The 15,751-nt window shown below is 36.1% G+C and overlaps 2 protein-coding genes across 19 annotated transcripts in view; one reads left to right on the forward strand and one right to left on the reverse strand.

Moving 5' to 3' along the window:
- The window catches only part of NEXN (nexilin F-actin binding protein), a 50,944-nt gene that overhangs the window by 29,095 nt on the left and 6,098 nt on the right, over positions 1-15,751 (forward strand). For 4 of the 5 annotated variants that reach the window (XM_042952303.1, XM_042952304.1, XM_042952305.1 and 1 more), the window contains 5 exons: positions 4,527-4,568; positions 5,799-5,993; positions 6,123-6,299; positions 7,744-7,932; positions 11,562-11,759. In XM_042952303.1, the coding sequence (XP_042808237.1) occupies positions 4,527-4,568; positions 5,799-5,993; positions 6,123-6,299; positions 7,744-7,932; positions 11,562-11,759 (801 nt within the window). The remainder of the gene's footprint in view (positions 1-4,526; positions 4,569-5,798; positions 5,994-6,122; positions 6,300-7,743; positions 7,933-11,561; positions 11,760-15,751) is intronic. The other variant, XM_042952307.1, reaches the window with a different exon arrangement.
- FUBP1 (far upstream element binding protein 1) overlaps positions 1-15,751 on the reverse strand; it is a 74,287-nt gene that overhangs the window by 17,933 nt on the left and 40,603 nt on the right. For 13 of the 14 annotated variants that reach the window (XM_042952283.1, XM_042952280.1, XM_042952292.1 and 10 more), the window contains one exon: positions 5,506-5,630. In XM_042952283.1, coding sequence (XP_042808217.1) covers positions 5,597-5,630 — 34 coding nt within the window. In that variant the 3' untranslated portion in view covers positions 5,506-5,596. Of the gene's footprint in view, positions 1-5,505; positions 5,631-15,751 lie in introns of those variants that run through there. The other variant, XR_006206178.1, reaches the window with a different exon arrangement.

A 15,751-nucleotide genomic window follows, 5' to 3' on the forward strand; every position in this document is an offset into this window, starting at 1 on the left:
TGCTATGCTCCTTCCAGTTTCCTACCTTTCTAAAAAGAAAAATGACAAGGCAAAGCATATGCCATGTTTGCATGTCAAAAAAATGTATTTACCCAGACTTCGCAAATAGCCACTTCTGTGGCACAAATAACCACTTGTATAGTGGCAAATAATGACATAATGCCAGATGAATTATAGAAAAGAATTGGAATTTCCTATATTTTATTACTTTGTACATCTTTATCTTAAGAAAGGATGGTATGTACTTTGACATCTTCAGTCATCAAAGATGAGAATTCATTTTGCAATGTAAGTTCACCCAGGAATATAAATATAAGTGAGTATTATAGAGTATGCATTGTCAAATATAAAATATGTCAGTATATGTAGTTATATTTACAATATAAATTATAAAATAAGGTAATAAAATATGTAATTAAAATATATGGTATTTGGCAGCAAGTACTGTACATTGGTTTAGTCTACTTATATTAAGTCTTATCAACTTTTCCAAAAAAGCACTGATGACTCACTAGACTTTAAGACCCACTACAACCCCAAGAACTGAATATACAGTGGTTTCTCAAAGAAAAACGACGTGTATGTTGAAGGAGGTGTGTTTGAATATGATGAAGACATGGGATACTCAGAGAGGGAGACAAAGTATCATGAGAAAGAACCGCTTCTTTTAGTAACTCCAGAAACTACATGGCAGGGTGCCATAGAATCCCGATTAATGAAAATTTTGATCCATTACATTGTTTGAGAATACGTAGGTAGAGCAAAATAAACTATCAATAGTAATTTTATCTTTCAAATATGGAAAGTCCAATTTTAAAAATTAAGTACACTTTCTGCTCAAATCTAATAAAAGTGAATCTGTCTTTGAATATAAGAAGTATGACATAGGTAATCAAGAAAAATTTGTTTTTGTTTTTTAATAGGCTCCACACTCAGTGTGGAGCCCAATACAGGGCTTGAACTAACAACTTTGAGATCAAAACCTGATCTGAGATCGAGTCAGATGCTTAACCAACTGAGCCTCCCAGGTGCCCCAAGAAAAGTCTTAATGTTGGGGCACCTGGCTGGCTCAGTTGGTGGAGCATGAGACTCTTGATCTTGAGGTCATGAGTTCAAGGCCCACTTTGGGGGTAGAGTTTACTAAGGAAAAAATGTCTTAATGTTAATTTGAAAAATCCACTTGTACAAGTCCATATTCAAGACTGCTTTAGAAGGGATTCTTGAGTCAGGAGAACTACCAGATTCTAGGATCTTATGATGAATTAAAAATGAGTATACTTTGTATACTGGATGTTAGAACCAAAGACCAGTAAAATTTGGGGGAGAATCTTAATTTAGTATAATTAAAGATTTTTTTTTCTTTGTTTTGAGAGAGAGAGAGAGAGAGAGAGAGAGGGAGAGCACATACACAGGGGAGGGGCAGATAAAGAGGGGCAGAGGATCTGAAGCGGGCTTTGTGCTGACAGCAGAGAGCCCTATGTGAGGCTTGAACTCATGACCTGAGCTGAAGTCAGATGCTTAACTGACTGAGCCACCCAGGTACCCCTTTATTTAGTATGATCTGGTTATCTTTGAGGATATCCTGATGGGCAAGGTTAACATCTATCAATTTAGAAAAAGAGAAATTGTTGATAGGGGACTGTGATGTTGAAAATAAAGGGAGTGGTGCCTGGGTGGCTCAGGCGGTTAAGTGTCTGACTCTTGGTTTTTGGCTCAGGTTATGGTCTCACGGTTCATGAGTTTGAGCCCTGCATCCAGCTCTGTGCTGATGGTGCAGAGCCTACTTGGGATCCTGTCTCTCTGCCCCTCTTCTACTTGTGCTCTCTCTCTCTCACGCGCGCGCTCTCATTCTCAAAAAAAATAATAAATAAAACTTAAAAAAAAAAAAAAAAAAAGGATGAGGCGCCTGGGTGGCTCAGTCGGTTAAGCGTCCGACTTCAGCTCAGGTCACCATCTCGCAGTCCGCGAGTTCGAGCCCCGCGTCGGGCTCTGGGCTGATGGCTCAGAGCCTGGAGCTTGCTTCCAATTCTGTGTCTCCCTCTCTCTCTGCCCCTCCCCCGTTCATACTGTGTCTCTCTCTGTCTCAAAAATAAATGAACGTTAAAAAAAATTAAAAAAAAAAAGAGGAAAAGAAAAGAAAGAGGAGAAAAGGAAGTTGCTTTGGGAAGGAGCAAAAGGAGTTTCCTTTTCATAATCAAAAGAAATAGTTGGGAAGCAGCTCTTCAATGGTAGCTTCTGACAGCAAACACTATAACGAAACTGCTATCTCACTTCTCTCTGAATGTACTGACACCATGGCCACTTAGACAAATTCATCTTTTCCTTTGCTGAAACCCAATGGAAAAAAAATCCTGTCTCCTGTTAAAGTTTTGGTAATGGCTTAAAATGAGCAAAGAAGAAAGCATACAAAAACAAAACAAAGAAAAGCCACTCCAAATATAATTTATTATTTTACCATAAGCTAATAAAAATCTGAGAAGGTTCTAGTAAAAGAAATTTGGGGTTAAGAAATTTAGAATTTGGGGCACCTTGGGTGGCTCGGTTGGTTAAGGGTCTGACTCTTGATTTTGGCTCAGGTCATGATCTAATGTTTTGTGGGTTCCAGACCCGTGTTGGGCTCTGTGCTGATGGTGTGGAGCCTGCTTGGGATTCTTTCTCTCCCTATCTCAAAATAAATAAGCTTAAAAAAAATTAGAATTTACCTTCCCTGTACTCTCAATGTCTTGTTTCTTACCATATCTCTTAGAACTTTTTATTGAGAGACAAATGTGATTTGTGAAGGAATTGTTAGCCTTCCTTTGAAGGGAAATAGTTTTTTAAGTTTGTTTAAGTAATCTCTACACCCAGTGTGGGGCTCAAACTCATGACCCTGAGATCAAGAGTCGCATGCTCTTCCAACAGAGCCAGCCAGGCACCCCTGAAGGGAAAGAAATTTGTAATTATTTTATATATATATATTTATAAATATATATATATTATTATTATAAGTTTTTCTTAGACGGGTGCCTGGGCGGCTCAGTCAGTTGAGCTTCTGACTGTGGCTCAGGTCATGATCTCATGGTTCGTGGGTTAGAGCTCCGCATTGGGCTCCGTGCTGACAGCTCAGAGCCTGGAGTCTGCTTTGGATTCTGTGTCTCCCTCTCTCTGCCCCTCCCCTGCTTGTGCTCTGTCTCTGTCTCTCTCAAAAATAAATAAACATTAAAAACAATTTTTTTAATAAAATAAATTTTTTTCTTAGCTAATGTTTTTAAAAAGCAGGGTTTTTTTCATCATTCAATAAAACTTTCACCATTTACACAGTAAGTCCCAAAGCATAGTAAGTCACAGTAAGTAAGTCTGCAAAACAAATTATTCCAAGCAAAACTTAATACAAATATTAAAATATAAAATAGATACATTATTATATAAAATAGATATTTATATAAAATAATTTATGTAAAATATACAAATATATTTATATAAAATATTTATACAAAATAATTTATATAAAATAGATAAATTATTTCTTTGGAATTAATTTTCAAAAATTTGGTATCTTAATAAAATGTATTAATTCTCCTGTGACAGAGAATATAGAAAAGGGAAATGGAATGATGAATAGGGTCTTAGCCAGAATTCTCTTAGACTGTATAAGGAACAAACTACTTCCAGAGTGTTTCACTGATGTTAAAAATAATGTTAAATAATGTTAAATGTTAAAAAATGTTAAATAATAATGTTAAAAATTAATTTAACATTAAAAAATGTTAAAGTAATAAAATCTGAATGTTTACTTTCTAACTTCTCTCATTTTACCATTCCTTATGTTTCCTTTTCCTGACATCTCAAACATTGCATTATTTAAATCACCTGTCTTCCTTTTCATTTCTCAATCTGTTATATACATTAGCCTGCTCCTCCAGCTAACCTAATGGTGTTTCTTACGAGTAAAGCCAAATTGAGAACCCCTTCTATTGAATGAGGGTCTTTCCTTCCTAGATGTGGTCAAAATATAAACAATAATATCTACCAGAATTCTCCCTTCTAAACTAGCCATGTGAGAGCTGGTGTACTGCACTGTATTATTGTATCAGTTATATTCTGCCATGTATTTATATTGTAAAATATAGTCATAATTATTTGATTACCAATGATAGGTTTGGCTAGGGCAGAGACATAGAATGAAGAAATGTTTCTGTATCTCAGTTTAAGTTACTAATTTAATTAATAATTGCTGCTTGTAAGCTTACAGACAGGTCATAACAGTTTGGTCCATTCACATTACAGAATTACAAAGATAGGCTTTATCTTAATTTTTCTTAATATACAATTCCCCATATATTGATTTTGATGTCAAAATATAAAAATGAATATAAGGTTTAATCTCCACCTAAAAGGACTAATTTGCAGCAAAATAAAAATATTTTTAAAATTATGAATTTGAAAATTTACTATAAGTCACAACTAAATTACTTTTCAATTGTATGTTTAAAAGCAAAAAGCAGAAATTCAATGTAATGTAATGATATGAAATTCTCATTCAATAGATTGAGGACATAAACAATACGGGAACTGAATCAGCATCAGAGGTAAATGGACATTTCCTTTAATGAAACATTCACCTAAAATTATCTGACTCACAAATAGTCTTTTAATTAAAAAATTAAAAGCATTTCTATTCTTATTTCTATAGCAACAACAAAAGGACAAACATTTTACAAAGCAAGATCATACTTTTTCACTTTCTCAAATATTATAGCTTAGTGTCTTAAAAGTATGTTTTTGCTTTCATGGTTAGAGACACAACTCTCAGCTTGAAATACTCTGCCAAGACTTTGTATTTCTTGAACTGTTAATAATAGTTGAGACTGTTGAAAGGTAACGTTTTCAAAAAGCAGGGTTTTTTTCATCATTTGTCTTCTTCTTTCCTCAGAGTTCCTGATGGTTTTTATTATCACATACTAGTAGAAAGTACAGTATATAGCACCATGAAGTAATGTTCCACAACCACAGAAATTTTAGTTAATCCCTTTTTATCTAACAGAGAAAGTTAAACATCAGTCAATTTGATGGTGTGCCTAAAACTACAGCCACATAAAGTGGAAGCAGTTCTGTTTTAGCGGCATGTGTTGCATATTATAATTCACTTTATTTTTGAAAAAAATTCAGAGAGATGTAACAATAGATTATGTAATGGAACTAATTAAAATGAATTTGAAAAACAACAAATTTAAAAATATTTTACTAAGACCAAATGCCAATGAGTTTTGTCTATAAGTATTTTATACTTATTTTGTCTATAAGTATTTTGTCTGTAAGTGTTTTATAAAAACAATATAATATTGTTTTCCCTCACAAAATATTAGTTAAGTATTTTAAAACTTGCATGGAGAAAAAAATCATATGGAAAGACTTTCTGTGTGTTTAAACTGAATCTATCCACCATCAAATTGATGTAGAGTATACTCACATGCACATTACCTTTTGTGGAACTAGTGCATGGACAGTTAAATTCAGATAATGTCATGCAGTTTTATCCAAACAGCTGTATTAACATCACCTTCTAGGAAAGAAGATGCTCCTTGAACCTTCTCATCAATGGATTTCAAAGATTAACTCAATGTGCAGAGAAAGAGCTATTGAATAGAAATCTGTAAAAAAAAAAAGTATATAGATATAGATATAGATACATATATAAATTTTTGTTCTTCATAACATTGATGGCCATGTAACAAAATTCACCAATAATGGAGATAAATCCTGTGAAACCTAAATTTTGGTTAGGAAGAAACATGCTAATTATCTATTTTATAAATTAGGAAGGAGATGATTCACTACTTGTAACAGTGGTACCTGTCAGATCACACAAAACTTCTGGAAAGATAAAGAATTTCGAGGATCTAGAAAAAGAACGAGAAGAAAAAGAAAGGGTCAAGTATGAAGAAGATAAAAGAATAAGATATGAAGAACAACGGCGATCTCTCAAGGAAGCAAAGTGTCTTTCCTTGGTCATGGTAAATTGATTGATTGATTGATTGATTATTTATTTATTTATTTATTTATTGGAACAAATCAAAGCAGCTAAGTTGGTTAGCACCATTTCCTTTTATAATTAACAGTTGTGTTTTCACAATGTTTCTTAGGATGATGAACTAGAAAGCGAGGCAAGAAAAGACTCCATTTCTCCTGGAAAATTGAAACTAACTTTTGAAGAATTGGAAAGACAAAGACAAGAAAACCGAAGGAAGCAAGCTGAGGAGGAAGCACGACAACGTTTAGAAGAAGAGAAGCGTGCTTTTGAAGAAGCAAGGCGGCAAATGGTAAAACATATATGTAACAGACACACACACACATTTTTCAAGATTTTTTTTTTCAGATTTAAAACATTTTTTTTCAATATATGAAGTTTATTGTCAAATTAGTTTCCATACAACACCCAGTGCTCATCCCAAAAGGTGCCCTCCTCAATACGCATCACCCACCCTCCCCTCCCTCCCACCCCCCATCATCCCTCAGTTTGTTCTCAGTTTTTTTTAACGTTTATTTATTTTTGGGACAGAGAGAGACAGAGCATGAACGGGGGAGGGGCAGAGAGAGAGGGAGACACAGAATCGGAAGCAGGCTCCAGGCTCTGAGCCATCAGCCCAGAGCCTGACGTGGGGCTCGAACTCACGGACCATGAGATTGTGACCTGAGCCGAAGTCGGATGCTTAACTGACTGAGCCACCCAGGCGCCCCAGTTTGTTCTCAGTTTTTAAGAGTCTCTTATGCTTTGGCTCTCTCCCATTCTAACCTCTTTTTTTTTTTTTTTCCTTCCCCTCCCCCATGGGTTTCTGTTAAGTTTCTCAGGATCCAGATGAGTGAAAACATATGGTATCTGTCTTTCTCTGTATGGCTTATTTCACTTAGCATCACACTCTCCAGTTCCATCCATGTTGCTACAAAGGGCCATATTTCATTCTTTCTCATTGCCACGTAGTACTCCATTGTGTATATAAACCACAATTTCTTTATCCATTCATCAGTTGATGGACATTTAGGCTCTTTCCATAATTTGGCTATTGTTGAGAGTGCTGCTATAAACATTGGGGTACAAGTGCCCCTATGCATCAGTACTCCTGTATCCCTTGGGTAAATTCCTAGCAGTGCTATTGCTGGGTCATAGGGTAGGTCTATGTTTAATTTTTTGAGGAACCTCCACACTGAAGATTTTATTTTTAAGTAATCTCTACTTGAACCCACAACCCTGAGATCAAGAGTAGCATGCTCCACCAACTGAGCCAGCCAGGTACCGCTATAACATATTTTTTTTACATATAATGGCATTATATATATGTATAATGATTATAACATATAAATTATGTATAATAGTTATATAATAAATTTGAGGAAATTCCAGATAAAGATATACCTTGAACCTCAGTAAGTACATACACATACACATTTTCTGTTTTGTCGTGGGAGAGTTAATATTTAACAGAACTTTTAAATGACCCCTTAACTTTTTTCACACTCCACTTATCTATTTAAAAATTTGACTTTCTTGGGAACTTTTATTTAACTTGAGTACATCTTTGCCTGGAGTTTCCTCAAATTTGAATATTTTATCATGAAAGACAATATAAAGGAAGGGAATTTTTGGTCAAATATATTAAGGGTAAGGAAATGTTCATGTGTGAGGTGGCTGATTCTGTCCCTTTTGAGGTCATTCATTCCTGTCTTTGATGAATCTCAGTTCTTACTAATGAGTTGTTTCTTGGTTAGGTAAATGAAGAGGAGGAAAACCAAGACACAGAAAAAATTTTAAAAGGGTACCGCCCTGGTAAACTCAAACTCAGCTTTGAAGAAATAGAAAGACAAAGGAGAGAAGATGAAAAAAAGAAAGCAGAAGAAGAAGCCAGAAGGAGAATAGAGGAAGAAAAGAAGGCATTTGCTGAAGCAAGGAGAAGCATGGTAAGACAGAATGTAATTGGGAGAATGACATTAGGATTCAGCTTTTTAAGAGTATGTTAAGACAGGGTGCCTAGCTGCCTCTAGTAGCACATGTAACTCTTGATCTCAGGATTGTGAGTTCAAGCCCCATGTTGGGTGTAGAGATTACTTAGAAAATTTTTTAAAAATTAAAAAAAAAATTTAAAGAGTATGTTAAGAGAAATAATTAAACTTTGGGGAATACTCTATTATTTCAGGAAAGTTTCAAAAGTAGGGATAGCAAATGAGTTTTTAAAAGTCTCCTGTGGCATAAAACCAGTCAGTTAAAGGTGTTTGCTTCAATGTAATGTTGAGAAGTTTCTGATTAAATTGCTATGCCTGGCATAGATGATTGAATATTGTCTTCCTTCTCTGGGAAGGTATGTTTTCCAGAAGTAAGTATCTAAGCAGGGAGTTTCCTACCCTCACCCTTTCTTCTATTCTCTCCATTCTTCTTTCCTTTCCCACATTTCCTCTTTCCCTCCCTCCTTCCTTTCCTTCTTTTGTTTCACTTTCCATTCCATCCAGTATATATTAAATAGTCAAAGCCATTTAATCACAATTATTTAACTCTCCAAAATACTCACCCATCACTTTTGGATATTGCTACCAAACTTAATTGTCACAGAGTTACACTCCTTATACAATTTTAATGTTTGTAAAATGTACAGTTATCTGACAAACTTTATTTTCAAGCAAGCTGATGTGAATGCTGCATCCCCTTCTTGAAACATTTTCAAAAATTTTATTTTTAAGTAACCTCCACAACCAATATGGGGCTGACACTCACAACCCTAAGATCAAGAGTCATACAGCCCACCGATTGAGCCAGGCAGATGCGCCAAACCATTTTTTTAAGTAGGCTCTACACCCAATATGGGGCTTGATTGAACTCATAACCCTGTGATCAAGAGTTATAGGCTCTACCGACTGAGCCAGCCAGGCACCCCTGACCCTTCTTGAAACATTTTAATTGGCTTCAATGATATGACCTGGTTTTCTTACTATGTCTAAGGGAGCTTCAGGCACATATATCCATCCATGTTTTTATTTGGCATCATCACCAATCCAGATGCTCAAACCAGAAAGTTGGGAGCCTTAAACACTTCCAACCTTCTCATTCATGCCTCACATCCAATCATTCATTAAGTTTTATTCATTCTATCTTCTAAATCACTCTAAAAATCTATCAATTTTCCCCTCATTTCTACTACTATAGTTATCCTTTTCTAGGGCCACCTATCTCCTCCCAGGTCAATTATCTCTAGCTTCAGACTAACTCCTGTTTAACTTGTTTTCTTGCCTATAATCCATTCTTCCTTGTAAAGCCAAGAGTGATCTTTCTCTCTCTTTTCAAGTAAATTTTATTGTGTTACTGTTTTGCTTAAAAATTTTCCCTTTCTGGGGCATCTGGGTGGCTCAGTTGGTAGAGTATCTGACTCTCGATCTCAGGGTTGTGAGTTCAAGCCCCACATTGGATGTAGTGCCTACTTAAAAAAAAAAAAGGAAAAGAAAAAGAAAGGAGTGCCTGGGTGGCTCAGTTGGTTAAGCATTCAGCCTCGGCTCAGGATATGATCTTCCGTGAGTGTGAGCCCCACATCAGGCTCTGTGCTGACAGCTCAGAGCCTTGAGCCTCTTCAGATTCTGTGTCTCCCTCTCTCTCTGCCCCTCCCCAACTCAAGTTCTATCCCTCTCTCAAAAAATAAATAAACATTAAAAAAATAAAAAAAATTTCTACTTCCCTTAAGCAAAAATCTAAATTAAAAAAAAAAAATCTAAAAAATTTTAAAACAAGTTTCTTTATAATATTGCCCTGGTGTATTTTTCCAGCTTCATTTCTTGATTCTTCATCTTTTTTCCAGACATACTAAATTTCTCCCAATTTCTTCAAAATACTGTGTTCTCATCCATCTCTGGACCTTCATTAATGCTAAATGAAACATGTCCCTCTTTCCTTTCCCTATGCTCTAATTCTTTTTCATATATTCTGTTTCCTTTGGGAAGCCTTTCCTGAGAATACAAGTTCCAAAGACATGTTCCTTCTATACATTCTTACAGCATTTAGTACTTCCCTGGCATAGCACTAAAGCTGTATTGTTGTTGCTTACGGCTGCCTTTCTCACTCATGAGGCTGAGACTGTTCATCTGGCATGTGGCACAATGCATTCTAGAGTAACAAATTGCCTATAAATGTTTGTGGAATATATTAAAACTTTTTTAAAAATTAATTTTTTATTTGTTAAGTAAACTCTACCCCCAACATGGGGCTTGAACTGACAACCCCAAGACCAAGAGTTTCATGCTGTACTGACAGTCAGTCAGGTGCCCCTTAAAACTATCTTATATGTATTACAAGGTAATCCTTGATTCACATATGATTTCTACACAGAAACCCTATAAACCTTGTGAAGGCACTTAATTTTTTGGAGAATAAACAGGTTCAGAAGTGATAGACAAGAAGTAGTTGTAAAGATCAGGAGATCTAGTCCCAGGGTCAGATTTTTAGGCTGAAACTGCCAGGATTCACTAGTGGAAAAAGTGCAGGGAAAGAAAACTGCATTAAACCCAAACTCTAGTTTCCTAGAGATATTTCTGTATCAGGAAAGGAAAAACTAATTCCTTTATTTATGTTGTTTTCTTATCCAGGGCCATATTTTAATTTTGTATTATAGCTCAGTTAACTAATATATTAGTAAAAATTTGGGGCAATCTTTGGATTGCAAAGTTTCTATTTGCAATTTAGGGATTGCCTTTATTACAGGGAATGCTAATGTAATAATAAAACTGCCATTGGGAGCTTACCATTGGGTGTCAAGCATACTGCTAAGTGTTTCCAAATTTTATTTGATTCTCCTGACAACTGTATGAAAAGTCATCACAAATGGGGAAACTCACAGAGGCTAGGTAACTTGCCCAAGGTCACAAATAAATGGCAATTAGACATGTAATTCATGAAATTACAAAAAGTCTAAATCATTATTTATAATTTTATTAGACTTTTGAAGTTTTGAATACCACCTTTGCCACTTAATATTTGTGTTGACTTTGGACAAGTTACTTTTCAGTGCCTCAGTTTCCTCATCCATATAAAGTGCTTAGAATTTTACATGGCAGCTCTGAGTAAGTATTAACTATTCTTGTTAGCATTAAATACAATAAAATTACAGCATTAAGAGTGATTTTTACCTGATTATGAAGGAATCCTGATGGGTTATTTAATTCATTCAGACAAAACCATGATTTAGCTGCGAAATGCTCATTTTAATCGCCAAAATGGAAATTTTACCTCACGTAGAAATTGTTCTCAGTATTATAAAATCTTAATGTCTAATTCGAATTACTCATAATACAAAGTCAAAGGATTTGTGTTTGTTGGAATGGAGAACAGATGGTCACCGTTTCCTCCGTAGCCACAAAAACACCTTAAATTTTCTAGTATTTTTTACCTTGTTTATTGTTTTATACTTTTGAAGAGATTTAGGTCTTCAAATTTTTAGTTCAGGGTGAAACCTTTTTACTCAAGTAATCACAGTTTCTACAAAAAAAAAAAAAATTCCCCTTTTTAGTATGTGTAATTTTGGAAAGAGTAATAAGAGACTTATTTTAAATAGGTAGTAGATGATGACTTCCCAGAGATGTATAAAACAATTTCTCAAGAATCTCTTACACCGGGAAAACTGGAAATTAATTTTGAAGAATTATTAAAACAAAAAATGGAAGAAGAAAAACGACGAACGGAGGAAGAAAGGAAGCATAAGCTAGAGATGGAAAAACAGGAATTTGAACAACTGAGACAAGAAATGGGAGAGGTGAGATTTGAGGAAATATCCATTTTTTTTTCTTCCAAATGTTTATAAATGTGGAAATATCCATTTTTTTCTTCCAAATGTTTATTAATGTAAGTATTTTACATATAGTATCTTACAATAACTTTCTGAGTATTATTATTCACAAAGGACACTCATCATACTATGAGGCGCTTGGTACAAGTTTCAGCACAGTTATGTGCGCTTTCTAGCCTGATAGAACTCTGTTTCTTCCTTACTAATTTAAATCACTTATGATGCAGGGCACCTGGGGGGCTCAGTCAGTTAAGCATCAAGCTTCAGCTCAGGTCATGATCTCAATGGTTTGTGGGTTTGGTTCCTGGATTTGAGCCCCATGTTGGGATCCTCTGTCCCCCCCTCTCTCTGCCCCTCCCCTGCTTGTGCTCTCTCAAAAATGGATAAACATTAAAAAAATAATAAAACAAATGATTGCAAGTGATTACCTTAAGTAAATATTTCTTCCTAAATACCTCACAATTGTGCGGTCACATTATGATTGAGAATTGTTTCCTAAAATGTTTAATATACTCATTTATGCTTATTTTTCTTGAAACAAACAGAATTAAACTGATTAGTCAAAATAAAATTACAAGAGTACCATGGATACTAGAACATCAGTGTGGCAAGTTTTTGAATAATTTTATTTTACTAAATTAGAAGATGGGACTTTGATGTTAAATATTTTAGTATGATTTCTCTAGTACTGAAATGAATTAAAGATATATACAAATATATATGTATATAAATACAGGACTGTACAGGGCCAGCTTCATGGGCAGGCAACCTGTGCCGTCACAGGGCCCTATATGCTCAAATAGGCCATGCATACATAAGATTTAATGCTCTGAGGTTGCCAATCTTGATTTTTATTTATTAAAAAAAATCTTTTTTATTTAAGCAGTGTCTACACCCAACATGGGGCTTGAACTCACGACCCCAAGATCAAGAGTAACATGCTTTTCTGACTGAGCCAGCTAGGCACCTGGCCAATCTTGATTTTTAATTAAAAATTTTAATTAAAATAAAATTTAAAAATTAAAATTTTAATAATCTTATCTTTGAATTTGTGTGTAAGTGAAAGCTGACTGGACAGTGGAGTATGTGCTAGAGTTTTAGAGCTTTGGCTCACTCAAACCTTCTTCTGTCCCCTGCCTCCCTATGGTGCATTCTCAGAAGCCCTTTTTCTACCTCCTGGTGCTCTAAGGCCCTGCCTAACCTTTTCCTTCCCACAGCTGCCACCCTGCATCTGGATGGCCAGTTGTGTAGACAGAAGAGGGGAGGGAAAAAGAGGGGGCCAGCATTCCACTGTCACCCTCGGCTTCTGATGAGGAGGCTCCTGGCAGCAGCATGAGGAGAATTGGGGATGAACATGACTTGGGGTGAGATGAACAGTGGCTGTCCCAGACTAAGACTGGCAACGACACGGCATGTTTGGTGGGCAACTTGATGGGGACTTCTTGCCAGCTTGTGACCTATGCAGACGTTGCAGTCTCTTAGAAGTTACCTTCTTGGTTATGGGTTAAGACAATGGGCCTGTGGGGTTATTTACTTCCTTGCCCTAGCCAATCAAGAGACTATAAATACTATATAAACATATAGGTAATAATAAAGTATCATGAATATGCTGTAGAAAAATATTCCAAGGTCTAGCCTTAAAATATTTTACTTTTCTTTATAATTTTTTTAATGTGTATTTATTTTTGAGAGACAGAGAGAGAGACAGAAACAGAGCATGAGCAGGGGAGGGGCAGAAAGAGAGGGAGACACAGAATCTGAAGCAGGCTCCAGGTTCTGAATGATCCTCACAGGGCCTGATGCAGGGCTGGAACTCCCAAACTGCAAGATCATGCATGACCTGAGCTGAAGTTGGACGCTTAATCGACTGAGCCACCCAGGCACCCCTTGCCTTAAAGTTTTTTAAATGTAACAGCATTTATTTTATAAAGGAAGCTTAAAATGAATCATTTAGAAAAACTTGTAAATTATATTTTAGTACACTGAGATGGATTCTAATTAACATAAGGCAGTATGTAACTGACATTTTGGTGCTACTGAGTGACTTACCCTACTACGTCTGTTTCCAAGCGAGTAGCACACCAGTTCCACGATCATCTGCACTGCAGCTAATTAGTTCATTTGACCAGAATGACTTGGGAACCACTGTAATATGAGGTGTATCACAAATTTGTTAGGTTTCTGGTATTTTAGGAGTTGTCAGTTTGGACCCTCAGAGACCAAAACGTGGAGGGTAGTATAAAGGAATAAATTTTCTCTTTCATCCCTTTGGTTGAACCAAGAAATTAAGCCTCACATCACATCATCCACTGTGATCCCATCCTTCCCCTCCATTTTCCTTCCCTACTACCCCTGCTCCACACCTAGGACTTTAGGTCTTCTCCAGGAAAAGTATATCAGGAATAACTGCAATTTTTTAAACCACTTCATATAGTGAGATTAGGGTTTAGTGTAAGAAGTATACAAAGAACTAGGAATAAATTGTGAAAAGCCAAGGGAAACTTGAGTAAAAAGTATTTAAGATAAAATGCTCTAAAGAGGGGTGCCTGGGTGGCTCAGTCAGTTGAGCGTCCGACTTCAGCCCAGGTCATGATCTTGCGGTCCGTGGGTTCGAGCCCCACATCGGGCTCTGTGCTGACAGCTCGGAGCCCGGAGCCTGTTTCAGATTCTTTGTCCCCCTCTCTGACCCTCCCCTGTTCATGCTCTGTCTCTGTCTCAAAAATAAACATTAAAAAAAAAAAATTTAAAAAAATGCTCTAAAGAATTGGGAGCCCAATTTTGGTTTGACTCCTTTTCTTTCATGGCAGAATATAAAATAGAATAAAAGTGATATGTATCAAAATGTAGGGATTTGGCCAGACTGTATTTTAGAAAGGCTTCATTCACTTAAGTTGAGTATTAAGTGATATTTAACTTTATTAGACTATCATCAAAAAAAAGGAGGAATTTTCGGATACTCTGGTTCTATACAGAGATGAAAAAATCATGTCTAGTGGGTTAAGTGACCAGGCAAAGGCCATACAGTATCAAAGTCAGAACTAGAACTTAGATCTTACCCCCAGTCATGTTCTTTTAATTACAGTTCTTCATCTTCTCCTAAGCAAAAATTTTCCTATAGTTCCTAGTAAAAGTTAATCCTGATATGCATATTCTAGTTATAATAGAGTTATAATGGAATGTTAAATGATGTTTTGAGCCGTAATGAAATATTATCATTATTATGTTTTTGGAGAGGGAAGGCACAAATGAGCAAGAGGCAGACAGAGAGAGAGAGACAGAGAGAGAAGTAGGGCTCATTGAAGCAAATCTCCTGTTTTTACCTAAAGCGGGGCTCATGCTCACCTGAAGTGGGGCTTAAGGTCACCTGATGTGGGACTTGAACACATGAACCATGAGATCATGACCCAAGCTGAAGTCAGATGCTTAATAACTGAGCCATCCAGGCGCCCATAATGAAATATTTTAAATGTTATGTAAAGTCTTAAATTTGAAGCATTACATTTTTTTAAGTTTATTTTGAGAGAGAGAGAATCCCATGCATGCTCTGTGATGTCAGTGCAGAGCCCAACATGGGGCTTGAACTCACAAACTGTGACCATGACCTGAGCTGAAATCAAGAGTCTGATGAGTTTAACCGACTGAGCCACCCAGATGCCCATATGCATTACTTTTAATCAGTAAATTTAGGCATTGTGTTTATGGAGGAGATTATTTAAACTTTATTTTTTGCTTCAAATAAGAAATTAACACTTTTTGGGAGTGCCTAGGTGCCTCAGTTGGTTGAGCATCCAACTCAATTTTGGCTCCAGTCATGATCTCATGTTCCTGAGTTTGAGCCCTGTGTTGGGCTCTGCACTGACAGCACAGAATCTGCTTGGGATCCTCTCTCTCCCTCTCTTTCTGCCCCTCTCTTCGCACACATACTCTCTCAACATTATAAACACTAAAAAAAACCCAAA

Source organism: Panthera leo, chromosome C1 (genome assembly GCF_018350215.1).
Source record: "Panthera leo isolate Ple1 chromosome C1, P.leo_Ple1_pat1.1, whole genome shotgun sequence".
NCBI lineage: Eukaryota > Metazoa > Chordata > Mammalia > Carnivora > Felidae > Panthera > Panthera leo.